The 27,182-nt window shown below is 37.4% G+C and overlaps 1 protein-coding gene and 1 pseudogene across 2 annotated transcripts in view; both read right to left on the bottom strand.

The window, feature by feature from the left end:
- Positions 1-27,182, bottom strand: part of KLHL1 (kelch like family member 1) — a 365,245-nt gene that overhangs the window by 132,468 nt on the left and 205,595 nt on the right. For both annotated transcript variants that reach the window (XM_057707953.1, XM_057707954.1), the window contains one exon: positions 13,214-13,426. In XM_057707953.1, the coding sequence (XP_057563936.1) occupies positions 13,214-13,426 (213 nt within the window). The remainder of the gene's footprint in view (positions 1-13,213; positions 13,427-27,182) is intronic.
- On the bottom strand, positions 1,870-3,235 carry LOC130835987 (insulin-induced gene 1 protein-like; annotated as a pseudogene).

Raw genomic sequence — 27,182 nt, 5'->3', positions numbered from 1 at the left:
TTAAATTCCAGTTTTCCCATCTTTGCCTAGCTCTATTCCACAGAAACGAATCTTGTCCAAGTCATCAATGGCCTTCATCTTGTTAAATTCAAAAATCAATTATTGGGAATCGGTCTATTTGACCTCTCAGCAGCATCCACACTCCTTTGTGATGGTTTATGCCCTGAAATCCCAGGACATTAAGCTCCCTTGGTTTTTTTCTATTTGATTAGTTTCTACATTTCAGTCATTAGGTTCTTTCTTCTTTTTATCTCTAGTTTTTTTTTTAATATTTCAATGTCCTAAAACATCATTCTCAGTCCTCTTCCCTTATTTATCCAAACTTAATTCTTTGGTGAGACCACCTCACATGATGTCTTTAAATTATATCTATATGTCAACAGTTTCCTAATTTATATCTCCTGGCCATTTCTCCACAACTGCTGAATGATGCATTCAGTGCTTAATCAACATCTCTGCTCAGAGGCCTCAAAACATTCTTAAAAGTACATCCTTGCTCAGTGGGGCTCAAGCCAAAAATCCCTGGAGTCTCTCTGATTCCTCTCTTTCTCATTCCCCCATCTAACCAGATCTACTTTAAAGTATGTCTGGAATGAAAACACTTCTCGCTATCTTCATTGCTATTAACTCATTACCCCCATATGACCTCTTCAAAAACCTCTCACCTCTAAACTGCTATCACCTACTAACTGACTTCAAGTTTTCACTCTTGCTTTCCTCCAGTATGCTCTCAACCCAGCAACAGGAGAGAGTCCAATGAATTGTGTACATTAGATCAGACTCTCCTCTACTCAAAACCCTGCAGTAGCTTCCATTACACTCCAAGGAATTTCCAAAGTTCTTAGAATAGTTTCCTAGACATTTAATGATTTGCTTTTTCACCTTATCTGAATTCCAGCAATTCATCCCTTGCATCACTCTGCTTCAGCCCCAAAGTCTGCCTTATTATTCCTCGAAGAGTAACAAGCAAAAATATTTTATAAAAATAACAATGTGATGTAGTGAGAGAGTATCATTCTCTCTCTCTCACACACACACACACACACACACACACACACACACACACACACACACACTACCAAATGTAAAATAGCTAGTGGGAAGCTGCTGCATAGCACAGGGAGATCAACACCTAGAGGGGTGGAGTAGGGAAGATGGAAGGGAGCCTCAAAAGGGAAGGGATGTGGGGATATATGTATACATATAGCTGATTCACTCTGTTGTACAGCAGAAACTAATATAACATTGTGAAGCAGTTAGTTATACTCCAATAAAGATGTATAAAAAAATAAATGAATAAAAAATGACACTCAAAGTCAAAAAGTAGCAATGTGAACAAGAAGATGCAAGAATATATGTGTTTGATGTATATCACAAACAAATCACTTATCAAAATAAAAGACTAATTCTATAATTAGATCAATGTAAATTTTCTCTTCTGTGGCTTTGTCCTAGAGATTTGCCAAAAGATCATGTATTCTTTTTTTTTTTTTTTTTGCGTTTTTAGAAACAGCGAATGTTTAATGCAGTGACATACGCACGCTTCTCTGTACAAGGCAATCACAGACTGCAGATCCCATAGGGCTGTGGAAAACCAGTCAGCTCTGCTCTGGAGAATCAGAGACAACACACGATCTTGGCTGAGACTGACACAGGGCAGGCAGGTACGCCTGCCAGACGATTACGGGTTCTGAATAACCGTCATCCACACGAGGAGGACATTCCAACCAGTCACAGCGCAGGACGATGGCCTCTCGCTGCCTCCTGCTCTCAGCAAGACTGTCTACACGGGACTCCCCGAGGAGCGAACAGCCCGGCCGTGCACTGTGAACACGCACGGTTGCGGGACGGGGTGCCCGGCGCTGCCACCTTATGCCTGCCGCCGCCGCTTTCCCCTTTTTTTACACAACCCTATTTTAAAAATCTTTTGGATGAGTAATATTCCTATTTTACCACACTTCATCTTTGTAAGCACCATCGAGCTATCCCCTGGGCGCTGATAGGAAATCAGAGCTGGTAGTTAGGCTTTAGTTCAAGGCTTGGAAATATGGCAACTTGCTTTTAATAACACGCGAGACCGAATCCTCGGGACCCTGTGGCCGGCCGGCCCGTGCTCAGTGCCTCGGAGCAGAGCAGACCCGGCAGGAACGCCGTCAGGCAAAGAGCCGTCTCGGCACAGGTGGCACCTGCCCGCTCTGCTACTCTAAACAGGAGACGTGTTTTCCAGGGGTCACTTGTACAGCCAGCCCACTCTGAAAAGATCATTGAGGAAAAATGATAATCTTTGTCACAATCCAGTACACACATTCTCTTCCCACGTCTTGCCATTCTTCAGGACCAGCGGGTTTGAAGAGTCAATCACTATGTGGCTTTTCAGGAACACCCATGGCCAGCTGTCGTCCTATGTTCCCCACTGTCACACCTCCCGAGAAGAAGATGCACGGGAGCCAGGAGCGAATGTAGAGAAAATCTGGGGACGTGTACTGATAGACACCGTTGTACACCAGCAGCTGAGTGACCAGGGTGGCGAGGAAGGCGACGGTGATCCCAAGCCCAAGGCCACTCCTTGACCGGTCAAATGTCCACCACAGGCCCAAAGACAGAGCTGGACATTATTGGCAAAATCCAATTTAGCACTGGCGTGGTTGATGCCAACAAAGACCGCCACACAGCGCATCACGCTGGCCCACTCCCTCTTAAACTTGTGCGGTTCTCCAAGGTGACTGTCGATGCAGGGGTAGAGCAAGCCGACGACAGCAGCTGCCGTCCCGCAGCACGGAGGGACCCACCAGGCGGAGGAGAAGATGGTGGCGATGACCTCCTCGGGGAACAGGGTGACATTCCTCTGGACCTGCAGCAGGTTCAGCACCAGGGCCAGGACCACCCCCACTGAGAACAGTACCAGGCTCCTCTGCACCAGGTGGTGGTGCCAGCTGGCGTGGGCGCTGCCGCCACGGCCCCCCACACCACGGCGCTGGGTCGCCCCGGGCGCTGTGGGCCACCGGCGGGGAGGGGCCTGACCCCGAGGAGATGCGCATGTCTCCCACTTTGGCCGCCAGCCCTCCGGCACTGGCCCCCAGGTGGCTTCTGCGCTTCGCGCCCTTCACGCAGGGACCGCTCCAGGGGTGGTCGTCCAGTCTGGGCATCGGCTACCGGTCTGACGGGCTCTCCTGGCGGATGGGCGCCCGCCCGCAGGCTCGCCGAGGGAGCAGCTGGGAGAGCACCACCGAGGCCTGGAGTCAGGCCCGCGGCCAAGATCATGTATTCTTAAGTCTAAGGATCCTATTTTAATCTCCAGATTTCATCTCTATAAACTCCACTTACTAAAATATTAAAATGGCTTTAATAGTTTATTCAAATTTCCCTAAATCCTAAATTAAAATTACTGGAAAAGTTTGAATGATTTAAATGGCTTTTGCTTTGTTGCAAATGTTCCACAATTTTTCTTAGTCCTCTTGCAAATTAATATATTCTTTTTTAATTTTATCATTCTTATACAATAGGCATGAACAAAAAAATGAAGTTCTCTTTTTAATGTTTAATTGAGAAAAATAATTGTTCTTGCGCTGTGTGACCTCTTGATAAATTCTATGTATATTATTTAATATGTACAAAAATGCTTATGTACTAGTTTAATATTTAAGTTCAATTTTCCTTTCTTCATGGAATGGACTTTTACTTTCTGGTTTATTATGCTAGCCATGAAAGTGAAAACAATTTTTCTTATAGAAATTTTATTTTTAAATACACCACTGACAGGTATTAGTCATTTTGATATTTATTTTCTCAATGTATCTAATAGAGCAAAAAAGATGAGAGGTTATATCCTACTCATGACTGGCCTCATATTGTCCATTTGATAATAGGTTTTTAGTAAAATCTGAATCAATGTACTACAATCCCTCTTTATGACAGTGTTCCTAGCATACACTGTTAGATCCATGGTAACACACCAATGAAAAGCTTTCTCTCACATTCCAGACAAATCATATAGTAACATCATATAGTTAGAATTTATGAGGCTAAAATTCCTAAGACCCAACATAAACTTTCCATTTGTTGATTCAGCAAATACTTATTGAGTAACTATACCAGGAACACTGTGAACAAAAACCTCAAGTCTGATTTTCTGAAAAATAGGGTTATAAGGAAAGAGATGAAAACAAATAGAGTAAAACCTTGGTTTGAGAGCATAATTTGCTCTGGAAACATGCTTGTAATCCAAAGCACGTGTATACCAAAGCAAATTTCCTCATAAGAAATAATGGAAACAGATGATTTGTTCCACAACCCAAAAATATTCATATAAAAATTATTACAATACAGTAATATAATACAAAATAATAAAGAAATGCAAAATATAAAGAAAAATAAACAAATTAACCTGCACTTACCTTTTAAAACCTTTGTGGCTGGTGTGAGGGAGACAAGAGAGAGGAGGGTTATTGTGTAGCACGACTTTCACTATCACTAACGGAATCACTGCTATCTATTGGCTCAATGGAATCATTTTCTTTTCATGCAAATTTAACAAGGAACCTATCCAATGACACTTGCTTTTGCCTCCTTTTGAAGATTTTGCGGAAATGTGACATTGCATTGTCATTAAACAGATTCATCGCTCGCATTGCTACAGCCTTATTTGGGTGGTGATTTTCTTCAAAATTTTGCACTGTTTCCCACATTTTACACATCTCCCTAATCTCATTTGAAATGGGATTCCTCCACCTTTTTCTCCTCCTCCTCTGCAGACGAGATCTCCTCCATAACCTCTTGCTGTTGCTCACGAAGCAGATACATCACTTTGTCCACGGTCAGCTCCATTGGTTCAGCTGTGATCATGTGACATTCGGCATCACTTACTACTCATATTGCAAGACATTGCTCATTTGTCAAATTAAAATTTATTAGAAATGTTTGCTTGTCTTGTGGAACACTCGCAGAACAAATTACTTGCAATCCAAGGTTTTACTGTAAACTACAACTAAGCAAGAAAATAGCAGATGAAACTGCTAAGAAGAAGACACATTTAAAGAGAGATATATTTAATAAGAGTCACTCATGCCATGATGGGGTGAACACCTTCTAGTCAGAAAAGGACCAGAAAAGTGGTGTGATGGGCAGTTCTACCCAGCAGGTAGGAATGTATTATAACTGGCATTGTTTAGAATTGCCAAGGTGCAATAATGACAAAAGCACACCAATGTTTAGTCAGTTTTGTTGTTGTCTTTAATTATCTATAGACCATGCCTCCTCCTTCATTCCTTACCCCTGAGAAAACTGTTTGTATCACCACCACCTTCTACTCTTGGGTGTCACAGTTTCTAGTACCCAGAATCAGCTGGTACAAATGTATTAGAGAAGAAATAAACCTGACTTGCTCATGAAATAGAAAGAATATCAGTGTGCCTGTAGGGGCTTGAGAGCTGGTAGGATATGAGTTCAGAGGAGTGGTCATGGGGCAGTTGATGTAGGGCCTTGTACATAAGGCCCCTATGGGATGTTAAAATTTTGTTCTAAGTGTCTAAATCTTAACTTTGAGACAAATTGATTCATGCTGTAAAAATTCTGTTTGGTTGCTAAATGGAAGTTATGACAGTGGTTAAGCATAAAAGTTAGAATAATAAATAGCAGGCTATTTCAACAGTGCAGGAGAAAAGCGCTGGTGGCTTGTTTTAGGATGTGGTTGTACAGATGTTTAAAAAAAATAAAGAACAGGTTCAGGATATGGATGGCTTGATGTACAGTTAAAAGGACATCATAAGGAAATGAATGCTAAATGCAATGCAAAGTAGAGAATTAAAAATGATTTTAGGATTTAGGCCTGAAAGCTAAGTTGGTAGTGATATTTACTGAGAGTTGGAGGCTGGGGTGGGGGTAGTCTTGGGACTTCGGAATCCTTCATTTTGGATATGTGAAGGTTTAAATAAGTATTGGATATCTAACTGGAGATGTGAAGTAGTTAATTGGGTATTTGAATCTATCTTTCAGGAAAAGTTTAGAGCTAGAGATATACAATCAGAATTTATAATTGACTTCCAGATAGCATTGAAAAGTATGAAAGTAAATGCTATTCTTGACAGAAAATATGGAGTCCTGTGTCATTGCAACATCAGAAAGTGGAAAGAATTTACAATTATCACTGAGTAAGAGGGGCCAGATTAACTGTGTCAAAGGCTGCTGAAAAGCCAAGTAATATGAAAACAAGTGAGATGGGGGAAAATTGACAGCATGGAGGTTTTGAGTAATCTTGATTAGTTCAAAGAACTGTTACAGTGAATTGAACAACAAATGATGATTATGACTAAGTAGATTTAATAAGCATAAATGATACCTACATATTTCACTGGAAAAGGGAACAGGGGATTGAAGTAGTTGGTGGAAAGGAATATGAGAAACTTTGTTTTGTTTTAATATGTCTGAAGCAATGTATCTTTGTAAGTTACTTGGAATGATCCAATACAGAGTAAAATTCATAATAGAAAATATAAAAAGAGTCATTGCAGTAGAGAAATTTCAATATGAAGAAAGCAGAGATAAAAAACCAGATAATTCCTTTTTAAAGGCAGAGACACTTGATATACTGTAGCAAAAATAAAGGCTTTCAGAATAGGTTACAAATTCTCCTCTACTCCCTTACTTGACCAAAGGGGGTAATGTGTATTATGAGTCTGTGCATGTGCAAATCAATTTTTACATTAACTACCTGTTGACTTAAAACTTGTTGAAATAAAAAGGTTCTGTATTTTCTTAGTGTTGTAACTTGAATTGAGAATGTCATGGGTGTTAAATGATCATGAATCTAAACAGTATTTAAGATAAATCTGTAAGATTTTAGAAGTATATGTTGTCTATGCATTTCTGTTTTAAAGACACTGTTTTCAAGGTCTCTTTTGGAGAAGAATAACATTATAAATAAATTCTACATTTTTAAAAAACTCTTACATGCTAATTTTATGGAGAAGACTATTTCTTTGATGATGGACTGGCATCATCATTAATTAATCAGGCAGCAAGCAAATCAGACAGAAAAAAACAGAAAAAAAATGAAAAAGGAACAAAGATTGGTAATGGATTGTGTTAATGTGTTTGATCAATTCTTTTTGCCTTACTCATTTGTAAGAGTTAAGAGTTTTTCCTTTGTAAAGATAAGATATATATAATACTTTAAACAATGAGCATTATACTGACAGACTTGCAGAACTATTGATTTATCAAGCAGTAGTTTACCTATGCTTGCTTTGGGGATATAAAATCAAATAAAACATATAAATTACTCAAGAGAGTCATCTACTCAGTATATCTTGTGCTGTGATTTATGACTGCTTTTTTTCTATTGATTCACTTTTTGTCATTTTGCTTACTTTTCTTTAGGTTTTATAGTTATGACTATAATTTTTATAGACAACAGATTTTTTATGTCTCTGGTATCTGATCAATTGCCACATTTCCAATATGGTAAATTGTTGAAGACCTCTTCCCTCTTGTATTGCTGTAACTACCATAAAGAATCTTTTGGAATACATTTATTACATCTTTGCATAGAAAGAATCAATTCCTGTAAGATAGAGGTAACATCTGTTTCCTTAAGTTAAACTCTTGAGTTTCCTTGCCATTTTTAAATTTTTTTTATTATTTGACTATAAATAATATTCCTCTAAATCTAGGCATTTGTTATCCATTGCAACCTTTTTCTTTCTTTCATATTTTGCTACAGAAAATAAAAGTATTTATACACATACTATTTATTTATCTGAAAAGTCAGTAGGTATACTTGTTAGAAAGTTGTGAGAAATGGTTCTCCTTGTTGTCTCAAAAGAGATAAAAATACCAGTTCTAAGACATGAAGCAAAGTTTTTCTGTATGTCTCCAACCTTTTACATAATTTCTGACTATAATAAAACTGAATTTCCATGATGACTTTTGTCTTGATCATGCATGGAACTACATTTTTTTGAGAGCACCATATTTCTACTTTCTAAATCACTCATTAGAAAAGAACATACCAAAATGGATACTTATGTATACTTTTAAAATGCATATATAACATAAATATATATATACCTATTACAAAGATCCATTTTATGAAATGAGTTAAAACCAGTGGAAGCAATAGTTACAAAATCTTAAACCATGTTGTTTATGCATAGCAACATGTTATTTTGTTGCATCTTTGAAAAAGGAAATATAAAAAAAAGTGAATTAAATTGAGTAGCCTCCTTATGATATGTAATAATCACTCATTCTTTGAAATTAAATTTCCATATTTTTTCCAATTCTTTTGAAATTATAAACCCCCTGGGTATACAAGAAAAACATGAAAACTACTATGCAAAATTCTGTTCCTTACTTATTTAAAAAGATAATGGAAGTTATTCACCATTTCTTAAAGTATCTTAATTATGTATTTCTTTGATTTTGTCTTTTCCTCTGGTCCTTTATATAGTGAAATCAATTGAATTTATTTCATTAGATATTCTATTTCAATAGAGAATAAAATAGGCATTATTGATTCTGAATTTTTTAAATGTCTTTTCTTCCATTATTTTCTAAAGCTCATTTTGTCTACCACTGGTCTTAACTAAAATCCATATTCTCTACCACAATTTACATCTTCATTTTGTTTTCTATACCAAATTAACATAATTTATACTTCATAAAAACATTTGTTAATTTTGAATATGAACACTATCAGAACCTAAGAAAAAACTTCTATAATATAATGGCCTTATGTAACCAAAAACATGACAATGCAGATTGTGAGACAAGAAGGAACTGAAATCTGCTTAAGTGAAGTTGGTTAGTTGCCTCATGATTATTTATAAGAGCAGACTCTTACTGTAATCTACATTTATTCTTAGTCTATAATCAATCGTTTAACATGTTTTCTTTGTTGCTAAAGTTTCTGTCTTCTTTATTTTTACTTCTTTTTTTATTCTAGAAATTTTTTTGTGTACTTGCCAAATAGAAACTCCCAGCTGTATAAAAACTTATAGGTTATTTAATTTAACTTTATCTTAGAAGCATACATTTTCTCCTTTTTTTTTTCCTGTTTCTTTTAAACATCTCTAAATCTTTTTTGCCTTCCCACTCTTGCCTTGGTCAGTATTTTGTTACCTTTGGCTTAACAATGCTATAAACAGCGCATACCTGGTCTTCCAAATACTGTTCTGTCACTCAACTAAAACCTATTATTTACATCTATAGGAGTTATAAAAAGATAAGCCAAATTTTTCTCTCAAGTGTTCTTCAAAAATTAGTCCAAAGACCGTTTCTTTTTGTAAAAAAATACCCCTATCATACTAGAAAAATATAGGCTCTTCTTCCTTTAAATGTTGCTAGTATTTTAAAATAAAATATTGTGTTTTGTTATGTAGCAGTTAAGGGACTTCCCTGGTGGTGCAGTGGTTAAGAATCCACCTGCTAATGTAGGGGACGTGGGTTTGATTCCTGATCTGGAAGGATCCCATGTGCTGTGAAGGAACTAAGCCCATGCGCCACAACTACTAAGTCTGTGCTTTAGAGCACGTGAGTCACAACTACTAAGCCCACATGCCACCGCTATTGAAGCCTGCATGCTCTAGGGCCTGCATGCTACAGCTACTGAGCCCACATGCTGCAATTACTGAAGCCCATGTGTGTAGAGCCCATGCTCTGCAACAAGAGAAGCCACTGCACTGAGAAGTCCATGCACTGCAACAGAGTAGCCCCTGCTCACCACAACTAGAGAATGCCCACGAACAGCAGCAAAGACCCAATGCAGCCAAAAATAAATAAATAAATAAATAAAATAAAATGAATAATTTAAAAAACTAGTATTATAAAAAATTAAGTATTACATAAGTGTATATTATATGTAAATAGATATAATATGTAATATAATGTGTAATATAATTATACATGTAATGACACACAGTATATACACACAAATCACTTGAAGGTTAAAAAAAACTATATATTAAGCATGTCAGAATTAAGAACAAAACCCAAATTTACTGGTTCCAAAACCCATCAAGAAAAATGCTTTCTGATCATTACATGGCTTCTCTTAAGAACCTTAAGATGCTTAGTAGCTTTGAAAATTCATGTAAAGGCTGGAAAATTCTAGATTTAAATACACTTTTTAAAACTCTGGCACAATGAGGTAAATAGGAAACCAACTGTGGAAATAAACATTGCACTTATTTCCCATCAGTGGGAGAAGAAACACTTAGTATCAAACAAAACTAGAGTAGTCCCAGCTCTAGAATTTACTAGAAAAATGACTATCATACTGATTCTCTACTTACTCATTTGTCAAAAGATTATAACAATATTTACTACATAGGGATATTTTAGAACTTAAATGAAATAAAATAGGTTTGGTGACTAAAGAAAGAAATACATGCATGCTAATTCCAATTCCTCCACTCTTCTTCCTTTCTCAGCCTTTTTTATAGGAATCTTCAGAACTGCTGTATTCAGAACATTTTAATGATCTTCCAGTTTAGACAGCAAATAAGGATACAACACACGCTCACAGCAGAAATATCCCTGTGTATGTTCATATCTGGGCAGCCCAGATTTGCAGGAAAACTGAGTTTTTCCCTAGCTCTTTGAAAAATCACTTAACCTCTTTGAACCTCCCTCTGCACAATATAATTAGTAACCCCTACCCTGCAATAGTGTTTTATAAGATTAGATACGTTGTATGAAAAGTGCTTATAATGACATATAATTCATTAATATTAGTTATGGAAGTGATGGCCCCTCCTATATCTAAAGACATATTTATGAAAAGAAAATGTGTATTACTCTTTCCTCCTTCACATTTGTTGCTTGAAAGTATATATAAAGTTATGTTTGTAATGCCCCCAGTTTGAGAGATGAAGAATGGAAAATAGATATATGCTGTGTTTATGCCTATTGGACACTGCGATGAGAGTTAACTTAAAAGTCTTTTACAGGACTTCCCTGGTGGTGCAGTGGTTAAGACTCCGCCTGCCAATGCAGGGGACATGGGTTCAAGCCCTGTTCCAGAAAGATCCCACATGCCACAGAGCAGCTAAGCCCGGGGGCCACAACTACTGTGCCTGTGCTCTAAAGCCCATGAGCCACCACTATTGAGCCCATGTGCCACAACTACTGAAGCCCCACACACCTAGAGCCCGTGCCCTGCAACAAGAGAAGCCACTGTAATGAGAAGCCTGCACACCGGAACAAACAGTAGCCCCAGGTCGCCACAACTAGAGAAAGCCCACGTGCAGCAACGAAGACCCAACACAGCCAATAAATAAATAAATTTATTTAAAAAAGTCTTTTACTAGTTAGTTTCACCAAAACATAATTATTTATTTTCTAATGTTAATAAATATTGTTTCACTAATCAAGATAAAGCAGCTGTACCAAACAGAATTAAAACCCTATGTGTCATATGTAGCCTTAGAAACAAATGAACCAATAGAATCTACATCTCTGTTCTGATGTAGTACTTTAGATGAGATATACATGTAGAAGAAGCTACCATTTTCCATGACAAAAGAGTGGGCAAGGAGGGTATGAAGAAAAGGCATATCATGAAAAAGATGGAGCCCTGGTCACATTCTTGGCCTTCTCTGGTATGTGTCCTGTTATATAGGATGATTTTGGAGTACCAGTTTAGCTCCAAGCTCCCAACATTTCAAAAAACAGTTGAAATGGGTGGACAGGATCAAAGGGACCAATTGCCACATCATCTATCATTGGTTAATGGCTATCTACCTATTATTGGCTAATAGTGATCATTGGCCATTTCTGTCTTGAGAGAGGATGCCCAAGCTTTGAGAATGTCTGGTATCAGAACTGGTGCATGGCTTTACAACTCATTCTTTGTCAGTTTACCAAAATGCATTTTCCCTTCCTTTCATAAGAGCTTGGTGTTATGATAAACTTGTATAATTGGTTTAGGCAAGATTTCCATAAATTTTCACTCTGCTTTTACTTCTTTATTTTAGTGGCCAAATGAAATACAATTATTAATTTATTCATAAAATTTCAGTTGTTTCCCAATTTTTGCACAGTGTTTTGGTTTTTTTCTTAACTTTCCAATCTTAATATATGACCCTACCTCCCTCTCTCTTCACTTATTACTTGCAGGTTATACTTGCCTATTGTTGTCTCCCGATTTCCTAATTCCCCATCTTACATTCTTAGTAATATGCGGATTATTGAAAATGTTGATGGTGACTTGGATTCAAATGAACAGGCTCCTAATATCCCTCATATGAAATGTACACACAGAGTCTTATATCTCATTTCAGAGGCAGAGTCACCTTCACACTTATGTTTGGATACCTTGAGACTCCAGACACCCTGGGTTAACAATGCTGTGCATGGATAATTTTGCAACATTACAAATTATTTTATTTTATTTATTTATTTTTTTTACAAGTTATTTTAAAGACGCAAGACTCTGAATCAGGGAAAATTACTCGTCTTCTTACAAGTTGAGTAAACTTGGTGTTTTATCAGATCACCTGTGTCCTACATACCTCATCAATAAAATGAGGTGGTTGGTTCCCTTGGTATGTGGATTCTCCTTAGCTCCAATTATCAAAGATTCAATAGTTCAAATTGCTAAATGCTGTTACTTCACAACTCTGTGCCATTCAGTAATATATCTTATCCTTCTTCAGCGGTTTGAAATCTCATGCCTTGAGCCTTTAAGAATACCCTAGGGATGGCCACAGAATATATATATTCATCAGAGAATGATCATATTATTGCATCTTAGTTCAGATAGATAGATGATAGCTAGATAGATAACTAGCTTAACAGGTAGATAGTTAGATCAATCATCAAAACAGGGAAGCAGAGAATTAATAATTGCAATGTTCTAACAATCTTTTAAATATTCTATTGAAATTGAGTAGTTTATATAAATTATCTACATTGATCCTCATAAAACTTTTATGTGGTAGTACAATTTGATTTGATAGATGAAGAAATTGAATTTCAGAGAAATTGACATTCTTATAGTCATATAACCATGATTCAATAAATGGCAGAAATGGAATTCAGACCCACGGCCCATCACCCATCATTTTCCACCATTGAATTTACCTTAAAAAGAGCATTTGATTGAAACTAAAAACAAAAGTGTGAATAAGTAATAAAACATGGGTTGTAATGTTTAATTTTGACATAGAATTTTTCAGTTGGTCATAGCTACGAAAACAGCATCCCACATAATTACCTGAGGTGGAAGCAGCGGCAGTCTTATAAAGGCCAGAAGCATACTCAAGTCATTGCATCTCCTCTGCATGTCATATTTGACCCACATCATTAATGCATGGAAGATGGTTTCTTCATCAGGCACATTGACATCATCACTGGCCAGGAGTTTATGGAGCTCCTCAGCTGGAAGCAGTAAAAACTCTTGATTTCTCATAACTTCCATTATGTTTTCCTACAGGGAGAAAATAGCTTGGCATAAATTCGGCCTCGGTCTTATTTAGCTAGCAAAGCACCTCAGAAAGAAATGAGAAAAGTAGTCAATAACCTTTGTTCTCGTTATAACATAATCCTTGAGACTTAATCCTTCAGAAACTGGAAGCTGTTAAGATGAAAGCTTTGTAATTGTAATTGAAGTGTAAATGTATCTGAGACAGCACAGATCTTGTAATAACTGGAGGATTATAATGTTGAGCTTTGTTATGCAGGCAGAATGAACCAAGTGATTAAATGTTCAAGTTTCAAGTGGACTGCTATGTAAGATTTGGTGAACATGAAAAGAAGAGCATTTCAACTTTTTAAAAGCTTGACTACATGTACATCAATCAGAAAGTCAGAATAAAATTACACAGATGTAATACTGTAAGATGCATCACTGTTTATTCAGAAGTGGAAAAAGAGAAGAGAGAGGCCTTAGAAGTCACAAAATCCTGTATGTTTCACCATTTTGTTAGGTCTCAAACCTCCCTCCTCTCATGACAGTTTCTCTGGCTGAATTCAGATTCCCGTTTGTTTTCTTGCAGGTTGCTGCCACACCCCCTAAAGGATATTTCTGAAGCATAAATGTGCTCATGGCACTACTCTAAAGTTTTTGTTTCATTTTGCCTTTTTTTTTTTTTTTTGGTTCAAATCTTTTGGTTAAACACACTGGTTCTTCATGATCTGACCTCTTCCTGATTCTAACACTCCATCTCCAATCTTATTGGTGCACCAGCCACAAAATTGCTCTTCTTTCAATTTGCCTTACCCTCACTCCATTGCTTGAAATGACTGTTAGCCACCCTGTTTTCCTTTCTGTCATTTTTCAAGATTCAGTTCAAAAACTAAACATGGATATGGATATAGATATCTGGTGCTCTCTGTTCACTCCCATTTGATCTGGCTGCCCCTTCCTCTATGCATGCACAGTGCATGCTGTTTATGTCTATGACACAGCAGCTACCAAACTGCTGCCTGATCTTTGGTGTGCTTAAGGATCTCATCACAAATGTTAAGCTCCTTGAGACAAAGACTTTGACATTTATCCTTTTATATCTAGATTCTGGAACATAGCAGGTGAAAAGTACATATTTATTGAATAGATATATTGATGGATGATCTTTGTAGAGAAAAATAAATTTTGGAAATAATACAGAGCAGTGCAATGTTTTTCAAACACTTTTTAAAAACTACTTGTCAAAAGTCTTCTTATGTTTCATCACAAAATCTTCTGTGTCTGATAAATGGTTAGAGAAGATGGAGATATGACTGTTGGGCTTCACTTTTGTTCCACCTTCCTCCATGTCTCCTGAAACAACCCCAAGGAAGATAACTAAGGCTTCCCAGATGGTAGTTTTAAAGACACAGTTGAGGCAGAAATCTCAATAGACTGTTTTTTTTAGGGTAAAACCTGAAGAAGAGTGGGATTAGGCATTGTGACAATGCTAAAACATAGCAGAAGAGTCAGCAAGTGCCCATTAATCTCTATGTCAGGGCAGATTTAAGCCTTTTTTCTGAAGAGACACCTGACCCACATTATGAGTGTATCCTTAGAATTGAATTCAAGGCTTGAGGTGCTTTCAGCTTTTACAAAAGCAGTCAACTTTACTTTTAGGTCAGTGGTTATCTTTCTTTACATTTAGATGACATCACAGAATATCTGATTTCATGAAGATTTTTTGGCCTGCTGTGTTTCCTCTGTGTCTAATACAGTGCTGTGTAAATTATAGATGTCCAATACCTATTTACTGAATAAATGAGCTGCATGCCCTGAGATTTAATGCCACCAAATTCTCTAAAAAGCTAAATTAAGATACAGAAATTTTTGAAGAATATTTGAAAGACTTTTTGTCCATCTATTTTCCCAGTTACTCAAAAATCTATGCTTCTATTAAACTACACACAGAATTGTATAGCCATCAGTATATATCGAGGCTTACCATGAATAAGCAGCTCTGTGAAACTCTTAGCAGTGTCTATCATAAAGATATTGTTCAAGTCATATTTCATTATATTTTACAGTGTCCTCTTTATGATGACCCTTGGGAGAAATTTCTTTCTGGTTTTAGTAGCAGGAATAATTGCACTTCGTCTGAGTAAATTGGTTTGCTTTTATCATGGATGCTGTAAATTATGAAATTGATCAGATTTCTCTTTTTATTTGGCTTCTAGAAAACTTAGAGTTGAATTGAAATCTAGCAGATAGGAAGGCTATAGCCTTTTATAGTTTGATTTCTTTTTCAGACAGCTCTGATAATAGCTTCATGTGATATCACTACAACAGATTTTCTTTTTTCTTCTTTTGTTCTTGCATCTAATCCAGATCATATTCTTATAATTTTGTATCTTTATAAATTGTATTACATCTTTGGGAAACAAGCAATGATATCTGTAAATATTGCTGTCAGTAAGCTGGACATTAGAAGATAGTATCAGATATTACTGAATCCATCACATCGATGCATAGATTATATTGTTTTTTTTCCTTTATGTATGTTGGTGTCCTAAAGTTCTCTTAGCTCTTTTTTCTTTTTTTTTCCATCATCTCCTTTCAATGATATCTTGCTAATATTGCCTGTGTTGTTTGCAGTCTAGTTTCTAGAAACTATTTTAGTTTCATTATCTCTTATTCACTAAAGAAAAAAGATCAATTCACACTAGTTTCCTTACATGCTAGCTAACTCCTTGTTATCTGAGAAGATCAAGTAATGAGAGGCATCAAAACTCTTTGGCCTGTTTACTTTTAGTACAAGACTTTATTTTAAGTTATTTAGTCATTCATTCTACACAGATTTATTGAACACATAACATTTTGTCCTGGATAATTGTAGTGAGGAGAATGAAATGGATTTTCACCAAAAATTTACCACACGTGGGATGCCAAGACAAAGCACAAAGCCTAGAAAATGACTGTCGTCGAGTCTGTAAAAGCTTGTTTTGCAAATGGACTTAGAATATTAGGTAGGAGTATAAGTTAGAAAGTCAGAAACAGAAAGAAATGTATTCTGACCAAGGGAGACCATATAAACAATGGCATAATAGCACATAACATGGTATGAATTGCCATGTTTGGTATGTCAACTTGATTGAAAATGAACACAGAAAAAAGTTGTAGAAATTAACACTGAAAGTGTAATTGAGACCATATAATGGAATAAGTTTATTGTAAAACTTTGAAAGGGTCTCCATTAAATGGGAATATATGTGTACATACACCTTTTATAGATTGAAATATTCATTTTAAAGAAAGATTTTAGCACCAAATTTAAGTTGCCACTACAAAAGACAATACATAAGACACAATAATCTGTATTAATTACATGAAGACTAAAGTTTATTATCTATTTTTGTTACTTCATAATATTTTAAATAATTTTTCTAGCTATAAATATTCATAGTTTTGTTTTGTTCTAAATAGATAGATTTTCTTAACATTTTGTGTAATTATTATTTCCTGAATATGATGCAAATGTATTTTCTAATACTCATTTATTTCTGTCTCTTAATCTTATTGTTATTTTCCCCTCATCTTATTATTGGTAAATATATCAATCAGTAGTAATTTATTTGAAATTCCATTAGAGATTCATCTTTTACACCATTTAAAAAGTTAGCTAACAATTAATGGTAGCATCAAGTCAAGGAAAATATAAGTAAATTCCTTCAATTGTCACATTTTAGTTATTGGTTTAGTTTAAAATATGGATATTAGTAGTAAAATATTTTATTAATGTTCAAATAAATTTAACATAAACTTTAATGTTGTTTACTTCATTAACAGCTACTACCAAAGCAATGCATTATCTACTTATTATGGTTAACTCAAGGAAAACTTTCTGCTGTGAAAGTCTACTGAAATAAAACCTATGTCTCACTATCATCTTGCACTTTACAACCAGTTGCCAGTTAGAGGAACCTCCCAATCACTGTTTTAAGCATTATGGTGGGAAGGTTAATCCTTTGCCAGAGCAGTTCAGAATCTCTGGCTTGATTTCAAATCACCAGACAGTATGGAATTTATTTAATTGCTATTTTAAAAGTTATTGGTTGAAACATGAATTCTTGGGAAGCTCATACTTTCAAATAAATGGAAAACTGAAAGGCAAGCCTAAGAATCATCTGCATCTTTTGGTTGAGGCTTATTATGTAAGTATGAAAAATGCAAAATTTTGGTCTAAAGTCATAGACTTATAAATTTGTAATTCCTTTAGCATCCTATGACAGCAAAGTTTTGAGAGTTTCTAATATATGTATGATTCTCCTATTGTCAGGAGTAAGATTTAAACATGCACCTCTTGACTTCTGAAGCAGTGTATTTTCTGTTAGAACATGTGCTGGGTTGAATGTGTTTCCTAAAACTTCATGTTCATGTGGACCCTCAGAATGTAACTTTTTTAGGAAATAGGGTCATTACAGATGTAATTAGTTAAGATAAGGCCTTACTCTGTTGGAGCAGAACCTAATCCAATGACAGGGTACTTATAATAAAAAAAGAAACTTGGAGAGATACAGTCTTAGAGTGAGGAGAACCCCATGAGAAGACAGAGGAGGTGCGGGGGTGGGGGGTAGGCCATGTGAAATTGGAGAGACAAAGATAATTTGCTGCCACAAGCCAAAGAATGCCAAGGGTTGCCAGGAACCACCAGGAGTTGTAAAAGGCAAGGAAAGATTCTTCCCCAAACTTCAGAAGCAGCCTGGCCCTGCCAATATCTGAATTTCAGACTTATAGCCTCTTGAACTGCAAGAGAATAAATTTCTATTGTTTGAAGCTATCCAATTTTTGGTGCTTTGTTATAGCAACCCTAGGAAAATAACACATATCATAAGAGAAATTTTTAAAATAATTATGTCAAAAATTCTCACATAAACCAAAGAAAACATGTTAGTTATTCCCAATTTTTAAGTGATCAATTCTAGGCTCTTTATTTTATAGAATGAAGCCTTCAAGAAATATTAGGTTTAGGTTGGTTCAAGATGGCTGAGTAGAAGGATGTGCGCCACTCCCTCTTGTGAGAGCACCAGAATCACAACTAACTCCTGAACAATCATTGACAGGAAGACACTGGAACTCACCAAAAAAAAAAAAAAAAAAATACCCCACATCCAAAGACAAAGGAGAAGCCACAATGAGATGGTAGGAGGGGCATGGTCATGATAAAATCAAATCCCATAACCACTGAATGGGCAACTCACAAACTGGAAAACAATTATACCACAGATGTCTACCCACTGCAGTGAAGTTTATAAGCTCTGTTACCAAAAGCTTGGCCTCTCTGTACACCAGTGCCAAATCAAATCCTGGAGACAGAGTTCTGGGTGAAATAGAAAAGAGTAGCTTCATTGCTTTGCCAGGCAAAGGGAGACATACAGGGCTTCTACCTCGAAAATCTGTGTCTCCACCCCAGAGGATTTGGTAAAGGGTTTTACAATAGTGGTTCAAAGGTGACGTCTGACAAGATTAGGGTGTGAGCAGGGCTTCCACTCTCTTAATCTCGGTCTCAGTTGCTCTTCTAGTCCCCTAATCTTCATGAGTTTCTCTGATCCCTTTAATCTTTCCTCAGGTGGTTTCCTGGCTATTCCTTCCTTGATTAGCAACTGTTCAAGTCAGCCCTTTGGAACTCAGGGAAGGCCATGGAGGCTGGAGTCTTGCCTATAGAAATGGTGGACCAAAGAAGGCCTCTGTGCCCATGCTCAACTGGGTTTCAGTACCTGGGAGCTCCACAGGGCCCCACTCTGTTTCACTCTGCCCTTTTCTTTGATATTCCTGAATCTTGTGGAGAACAGATGTTGGGTGAGAAAGGGAATAATCAGGAAAAGGGAATAATCATTTTGAACAGAGATGTTAATCATACACTCAGAAGAGGAACTCAGTTTCAAAGGGGAATTCAGTTTTAATCCCCACTTCAGTTTTATCTTTCAGTGAAACAGAGTGTGGCCCTGTGGGGCTCCCAGGCACTGAAACTGAATGGAGCCTGGGCATGGAGGCTTCCTTTTGTCCACCATTTCTATAGGCAAAATTCTAGTCTCCATGACCTTCCCTGAGTTCCAAGGGCTGATTTGAACAGTTGCTAATCAAGAGAGGAACAGTCCAGAAACCATCTGAGGCAAGATTAAAGGGACCAGCAAAGCTCATGTAGATTAGGGGACTAGAAGACCACCTAAGAGGAGATGATAACCTGAGACCGAGCTTAAGGGAGTGCAAGCCCTGCTCACACCCTAATTTTGTCAGACCCCACCTTTGAACCACTGTCGTAAAACCCTTTACCAAATCCTCTGGGGTGGAGACACATACATTTTCAAGGCAGAAGCCCTATATGTCTCCCTTTGCCTGGCAATGGAATAAAGCTATCCTTTTCTACTTCACCCAAAACTTTGTCTCAGAGATTGGATTGAGCACCAATGTACAGAGAGGCTGAACTTTCAGTAACAGCCTCATGTCAAGCTTTCCCATCTGGGGGTCTAGCAATGGGAGGAACTTTGAAGAATCAGACTTTGAAGGCCAGCAGGATTTGATCGCAGGACTTCCACAGGACTGGAGGAAACAGAGTCTCCACTCTTAAAGGGCACACACAAAGTAATGTGTGCAACTGGACCTGGGGAAAGGAGCAGTGACCCCACTGGAGACTGAATCAGACCTATTTGGTAATGTTGGAGGGTCTTCTGCAAAGGCAGGGAGTGGCTGTGGCTCACAGTGGGGGAAAGGACACTGGCATTAGAAACTCTGGGAAGTACTCATTAGCATGAGCCCTCCCAGAATCCACCATTAGCCCCACCAAGGAGCCTGTGGGCTCCAGTGCTGGGTTGCCTTAGGCCAAAAAACAAACAGGGAGAGAACTCAGCCCCACCCATCAGCAGAAAAGAAGATTAAAGTTTTACTGAGCTCTGCCCACTAGAGCAACACCCAGGTCTACCCACCACCAGTCCCTCCCATCAGGAAGCTGCACAAGCCTCTTAAATAGCCTCATCCACCAGAGGGCAGACAGCAGTAGCAAAAAGAATTATTGAAATAAATAAAAGACAGAGGACTTTGTGCCAGATGAAGGAACAAGACAAAACCCCAGGAAAACAACTAATGAAGTGGAGATAGGCATTCTTCCACAAAAAGAATTCAGAATCACAATAGTGAAGGTGACCCAGGGTCTCAGAAAAAGAATGGATACAGATATAGAAAAGATGCAAGAAATGTTTAACAAAGACCTAGAAGAATTAAAGTACAAACAAATAGAGATAAGCAATATAATAACTAAAATGAAAAATAGACTAGAAAGGATGAATAGCAGAATAACTAAGGCAGAAGAATGGATAAGTGACCTGGAGGACAGAACGGTGGAAATCACTGCCACGGAACAGAATAAAGAAAAACCAATGAAAAGAAATGAAGACAGCCTAAGAGACCTCTGGGACAACATTAAATGCACCAACATTCACATTATAAGAGTCCAAGAAAGAGGAGAGAGAGAGAAAGGACCCAAGAAAATATATGAAGAGATTATAGTTGAAAACTTCCTGAACATGGGAAAGCATATGGCCACCCAAGTCCAGGAAGCACAGAGAGTTCCAGGCAGGATCAACCCAAGGAGAAACATGCTGAGACACATAGTAATCAAATTGACAGAAATTAGACAAAGAAAAATTATTAAAAACAACAAGTGAAAAATGACAAATAACATACAAGGGAACTCCCATAAGGTTAACAGTTGCTCTCTCAGCAGAAACCCTTCAAGCCAGAAGGTAGTGACACAATATATTTAAAGTGATGAAAGGGAAAAACCTACAACCAAGAATACTCTACCCAGCAAGGATCTCATTCAGATTTGATGGAGAAATCAAAAGCTTTATAGACAAGCAAAAGCTAAGAGAATTCAACATCACCAAGCCAGCCCTAAAATAAATGTGAAAGGAACTTCTCTAAGTGGGAAATACAAGAGAAGAAAATGACCTATAAAAACAAACCTAAAACAACTAAGAAAATGGTAATATATATATTGCTAAATACCTTGAATGTGAATGGATAAAATGCTCCAACCAAAAGACACAGACTGGATGAATGGATACACAAACAAGACCCATATATATGCTACCTACAAGAGACCCACTTCAGACCTAGGGACACATACAGACTGAAAGTAAGGGGATGGAAAAAGATATTCCATGCAAATGGAAATCAAAAGAAAGCTGGAGAAGCAATACTCATACTAGATAAAATAGACTTTAAAATAAAGACTGTTGCAAGAGACAAGGAAGAACACTCCATGATGATCAAGGTATCAATCAAAGAAGAGGATATAACAATTATAAGTATATATGCACCCAATATAGGAGCACCTCAGTACATAAGGCAAATACTAACAATTATAAAAGAGGAAAACGAGAGTAACACAAGAAGAGTGGGGACTTTAACACATCACTTGCACCAACAGACAGATCATCCAGACAGAAAATTAATAAGGAAACTCAGGCTTTATATGACACACTAGAACAAATAGATTTAGTTGACATTTATAGGACATTCCATCCAGAAACAGAAGATTACACTTTCTTCTCAAGTGCACATAGAATATTATCCAGGATAGATCACATCTTGATCACAAATCAAGCATTGGAATGTTTAAGAAAATTAAAATCATATCAAGCAATTTTTCTGACCACAACATTATGAGATTAGGAATAAATTACAGGGAAAAAATGTAAAAAATACAAACACATGGAGGCTAAACAATACAGTACTGAATAACCAAGAGATCACTGAAGAAATCAAAGAGGAAATCAAAAAATATCTGGAGACAAATGACAACAAAAACATGACAATCCAAAACCTATGGGGTGCAGCAAAAGCAGTTCTAAGAGGGAAGTTCATTGCAATACAATCCTTCCTCAAGAAACAAGAGATATCCCAAATAAGCAATCTAAATTTACACCTATAGAAACTAGAAAAAGAACAAACAAAACCCAAAGTTAGTAGAAGGAAAGAAATCATAAAGATCAGAGCAGAAATAAATGAAATAGAAACAAAGAAAATAATAGCAAAGATCAATAAAACTAAAACTTGGTTCTTTGAGAAGATGAACAAAATTGATAAACCTTTAGCCAGACTCATAAAGAAAAAGAAGGAGAGGACTCAAATCAATAAAATTAAAAATGAAACAGGAGAAGTTACAACAGGCACCACTGAAATACAAAGCATCCTAAGAGACTACTACAAGCAACTATATGCCAATAAGATGGGCAACCTGGAAGAAATGGACAAATTCTTAGAAAGGTATAACTTTCCAAGACTGAACCAGGAAGAAAAAGAAAATATGAACAGACCAATCACAACTAATTAAATTGAAATTGTGATTAAAAATATTCCAACAAACTAAAGTCCAGGACCAGATGGATTCACAGGTGAATTCTATCATTTAGAGAAGAGCTAACACCCATCCTTCTCAAGTTTTTCCAAAAAATTGCAGGTGAAGGAGCACCCTCAAACTCATTGTATGAAGCCACCATCACCCTGACACCCAAGCCAAAGATACTACAAAAAAAGAAAATTACAGACCAATTTCAGTTGATGAATTTAGCTGCAAAAATCCTCAACAAAATACTAGCAAACAGAATCCAACAACACATTAAAAGGATCATACACCATGATCAAGTGGGTTTTATCCCTGGAATGTAAGGATTCTTCAATATATGCAAATCAATCAATGTCATACACCATATTAACAAATTGAAGGATAAAAACCACATGATCATCTCAATAGATGCAGAAAAAACTTTTGACAAAATCCAATACCCATTTATGATAAGAAGGTGGGCATAGAGGGACCCTACCTCAACATCATAAAGGCCATATATGACAAACCCACAGCAAACATCATTCTCAATGGTGAAAAACTGAAAGCATTCCCTCTAAGATCAGGAACAAGACAAGGATGTCCACTCTCTCCACTACTATTCAATATTGTTTTGGAAGTCCTTGCCACAGCAATCAGAGAAGAGAAAGAAATAAAAGGAATCCTAACTGGAAAAGAAGAAATCAAACTGTCACTGTTCACAGATGATATGATACTTTACATAGAAAATGCCACCAGAAAACTACTTGAATGAATCAATGAATTTGGTAAAGTTGCAAGATACTAAATTAACACATAGAAATCTCTTGCATTTCTATACACTAACAGTGAAAGATCAGAAAGAGAAATTAAGGAAACAATCCCATTCACCATTGCAACAAAAAAGAATAAAATACCTAGGAACAAACCTAACCAAGGATGTAAAAGACCTGTACTCAGAAAACTATGACACTAATGAAAGACATCAAAGACAACACAAATAAATGGAGAGATATACCACATTCTTGGATTGGAAGAATCAACTTTGTGAAAATGTCTATACTCCCCAAAGCAATCTACAGATTCAATGCAATCCCTATCAAATTACCAATGGCAATTTTTACAGAACTAGAACAAAAAATTCTAAAATTTGTATGGAGACACAAGAGACCCCGAATAGCCAAAGCAATCTTGAGGGAAAAAAATGGAGCTGGAGGATCAGACTATATTACAAAGCTACAGTAATCAAGACAATATGGTACTGGCACAGAAACAGAATATTTATAGCTAGAAAAATTATTTAAAATATTATGAATCTGTTTTGAGGCTCATTCTGGTTGTTGAGAGAATTCAGTTTTATGTGGTTGTGGGACTGAGGTCTCCATTTCCTAGCTGCCTCTTGGCTGAAGGCCATTTTCAGCTTCCTACCTTGCTTAGCTCATACCCCTTCCTCCATCTTTAAATACAGCAAAGGTAGGTTGAATCCTCATGATTCTAGTGTCTCCTACCCCACTCAGCCTCAATACTTCTGTTTGTTACTCTGCCACATCTCTCTCTTTTGGCTTCCTCTTTGTGTTTAGGTGGTCATGTCATGACACAATAATCCTAGATAATCACCCTGTCTTAAAGTTGGTTGTTTAGTCAGCTCAGTTCTTTCTGCAAAGTCCTTTCACAGCAATGTCTGGATTGGTGTTTGAATACTGGGGGGATTTTGGCAGAGAAAAGCATCTTTAGAATTCTGCCTATCAAGGGCTAAGAAGTAACACTTACCTTAAAGTTGCTACACTGATTTTGCTTGCAGGTTAAAAACCAATTTTCCTGGGCTTTTGATTATTTGGCTTGTATGAATTTTTAATGCATGTGTCCAAGTTGATACCTGAGCTCTTGAGCACTACCTTAGAGTTAAAAGGGAAAGGAGTCACTAGGATCTCTTGTGCACTACCTTAGAGTTAAAAGGGAAAGGATTTACAGATAGGATAACAGGTAAACTCTCCAGGTCAATAGTAATTTACTGACTCTCCATTATCACCAAGGCATATCATGGAACCCAGTTACACCAAGTAAGAGTTGGAAAGAAGATCCAAGTAAGCACTCAGGAATCAGGGTGCACACATTTTACATAGATCAAAGTAAGCCAGTAAGTCCAAACTAGATGGGCAGAGGAGAACCAGAGGGGAAATTAATGGAAGGGTGGATAGCCCAGGTAATGTAATAGGTTGAAAGACCGAATTTCTACTCTCAGCCCTATTTTGACTATGGTATGACTATGTATGAGCCCCTCTGAGCCTCAGCATTCCTATCTGTAAAATAACAAGCTGTGACTGTCTCCTAATGAGCCCCTTCCCTTTTTTGGCAGAGAAAGGAAACTCTAGAATTCTGCCTACCAATTTCCCTCACTGTCAAGTTTATCAATTTTTCATGCTTGTTATTTAAAAACTTAGTGGGTAAAGCTGATGAATGAAGCATAACCCTCACCAACTTTGCCATTCAGCTAAATTTACCATTTATCTAAATACACTAAGCACTCTTATTAGGAAATGTAAATATAAAGATGAAAAGATGTGGCCCTACCCTCAGTGAAGTCAAAATATTGTTGAGGCTTTTTATAACTAAAGAAATGGGAAGGAAAATTTGGTTATTTGATCAATAGAATACTAACATTATCTAGTTGAATTTAAATTCCTCAAAAGTTATACTCTACTGATAATTTACTTAGAATCAAATAATAAGACATTATTTTAAAAATTGTTTACAGAAAACTTTCAGTTCTCAAGAGGACCATTGGTCCTTCTCTTTAGTTGCCCCCCCAACTCCCCTGGTCATGCTTACTTGTGGGTCAAATTTGAAATCCATCAAAGAGGCTCTTAGAAAGCTAGGGAAACAGCACCTGACTATTGCTCATGGTTCTCTGGTGATGGGATCCTAAATCATCGGACCCCTAACATGCTGGGTTGCATCAAGTGATGCTCTAAATTAGCTCTAAGCAGGTCCTTGACAAAGACATCCCACAATGCAGTGAATAATTGAGGCCTGTGACTTTAGTGAAAAAGTGTGTAGAGCCCCTTCAAGATCTCTTCATCCTAGAGCCTGAGGAGACCTTTGAGACTTGGTTAATTTGCTGTCAAAACCACTAAACTTACTGAGAGACAAGGATGCCTTGTGGGGTGTGCCACTGCATACCCCTTCCCCCAGAGCAACCTGGCTTTATCTGCAGAGAAGGGGTAGGTGGATGATGAGAGGGCATTCATATCTGATACCTGCTCCTTCTTTGGCTGATGACTGCTTGGGCTTTGATAATCTAGGTCCACTGTGGTGATGATGCTGCCACTGAAAACCATGTCTGGACCACTTGGGTAGAGGCAATTGCAGCACTGCAAGTTATCTTGGTTGTCCTTTATGTTTTCAGTGATGATGTGGGAACTGTAGGTGATGAGACTAGTAACCAGACTTAGGTTTCTAGGATTGCCCATAGCACTCCCACTGGTTACCAAGTCCAGTTAACCCTCCTCATAAGGTCATCCCCTCCTCTCTTCCCAGTGAGTATGGAGATGAATTGGAGAACCGTGCCAACTTTTACAAGGACCTTCAGGCTGACTTTTGAAAATAAACAAACTTAGGAGTTAGGCTAAGGTCCCTCTCTCTCCAGAGGCAAACAGAGGCCCTATGTCAGGGTCAGGGTTTAATGGGGGAGGTGGAGGAGAATGCACTTCTTTGGCCTTTTGGATAGCAGTACACAGGTGACTTTGATACTTGAGTCACCTGACACCAGGATGAGGGAAACAGATAATGGTTTCTGGTTTGGGGTCTGAAGCCACCACCAATGGAAGGACGCTCACTCAGGCCTGGCTATGAATGCGTCTCTTTGGACCTCTACACCTTCCATTGTGATGGCCCCCACTAATGAATACACTATCGGTATGGATGTGTTCTCTATGTGTACTCCTGCTCACATTTGTTCCCAAGCCCTAGTGGGAATTGCTGAAGTTAAGGCTTTTTAGTGGGACATGTGGAAGACTATGAATCCATCCAAATACAGTGTCTAACGCATGGTCTCCCTAAAGCAATATTAGCTACCTAGAGAGGGACAGGAGAGAAGTACCTACCCTTATTGCTAAGCTTAAGGAAACCAAAGTTCTTTGCAAGACTATTTCTACATTCAATATCCCTGTCTGCCTTGTGTGCAAGGCCTCAATATTCACCATTGGTTGTAAGCAGCTCAATACTGTATGTCAAGGGCAATATCTGACATGGTGAGTGTCATAGAGGCTGTTGTCCAAGCTGAAGGAATTAGTATGCAGCAATTGATGTAGCAAGTGCCTTCTTCAGTGTTCTTCTGCACCTGGATGATCTGGCTGTTTGCCTTTATGTGAAAAGGGTTGCAAAATACCTTTAATGTCCTTACACATTAAATAGCTT

Source organism: Hippopotamus amphibius, chromosome 14 (assembly GCF_030028045.1).
Source record: "Hippopotamus amphibius kiboko isolate mHipAmp2 chromosome 14, mHipAmp2.hap2, whole genome shotgun sequence".
Lineage (NCBI taxonomy): Eukaryota > Metazoa > Chordata > Mammalia > Artiodactyla > Hippopotamidae > Hippopotamus > Hippopotamus amphibius.
Note: the sequence above shows the minus strand (reverse complement) of the source record. Positions and strands in the feature narration are given on the sequence as shown.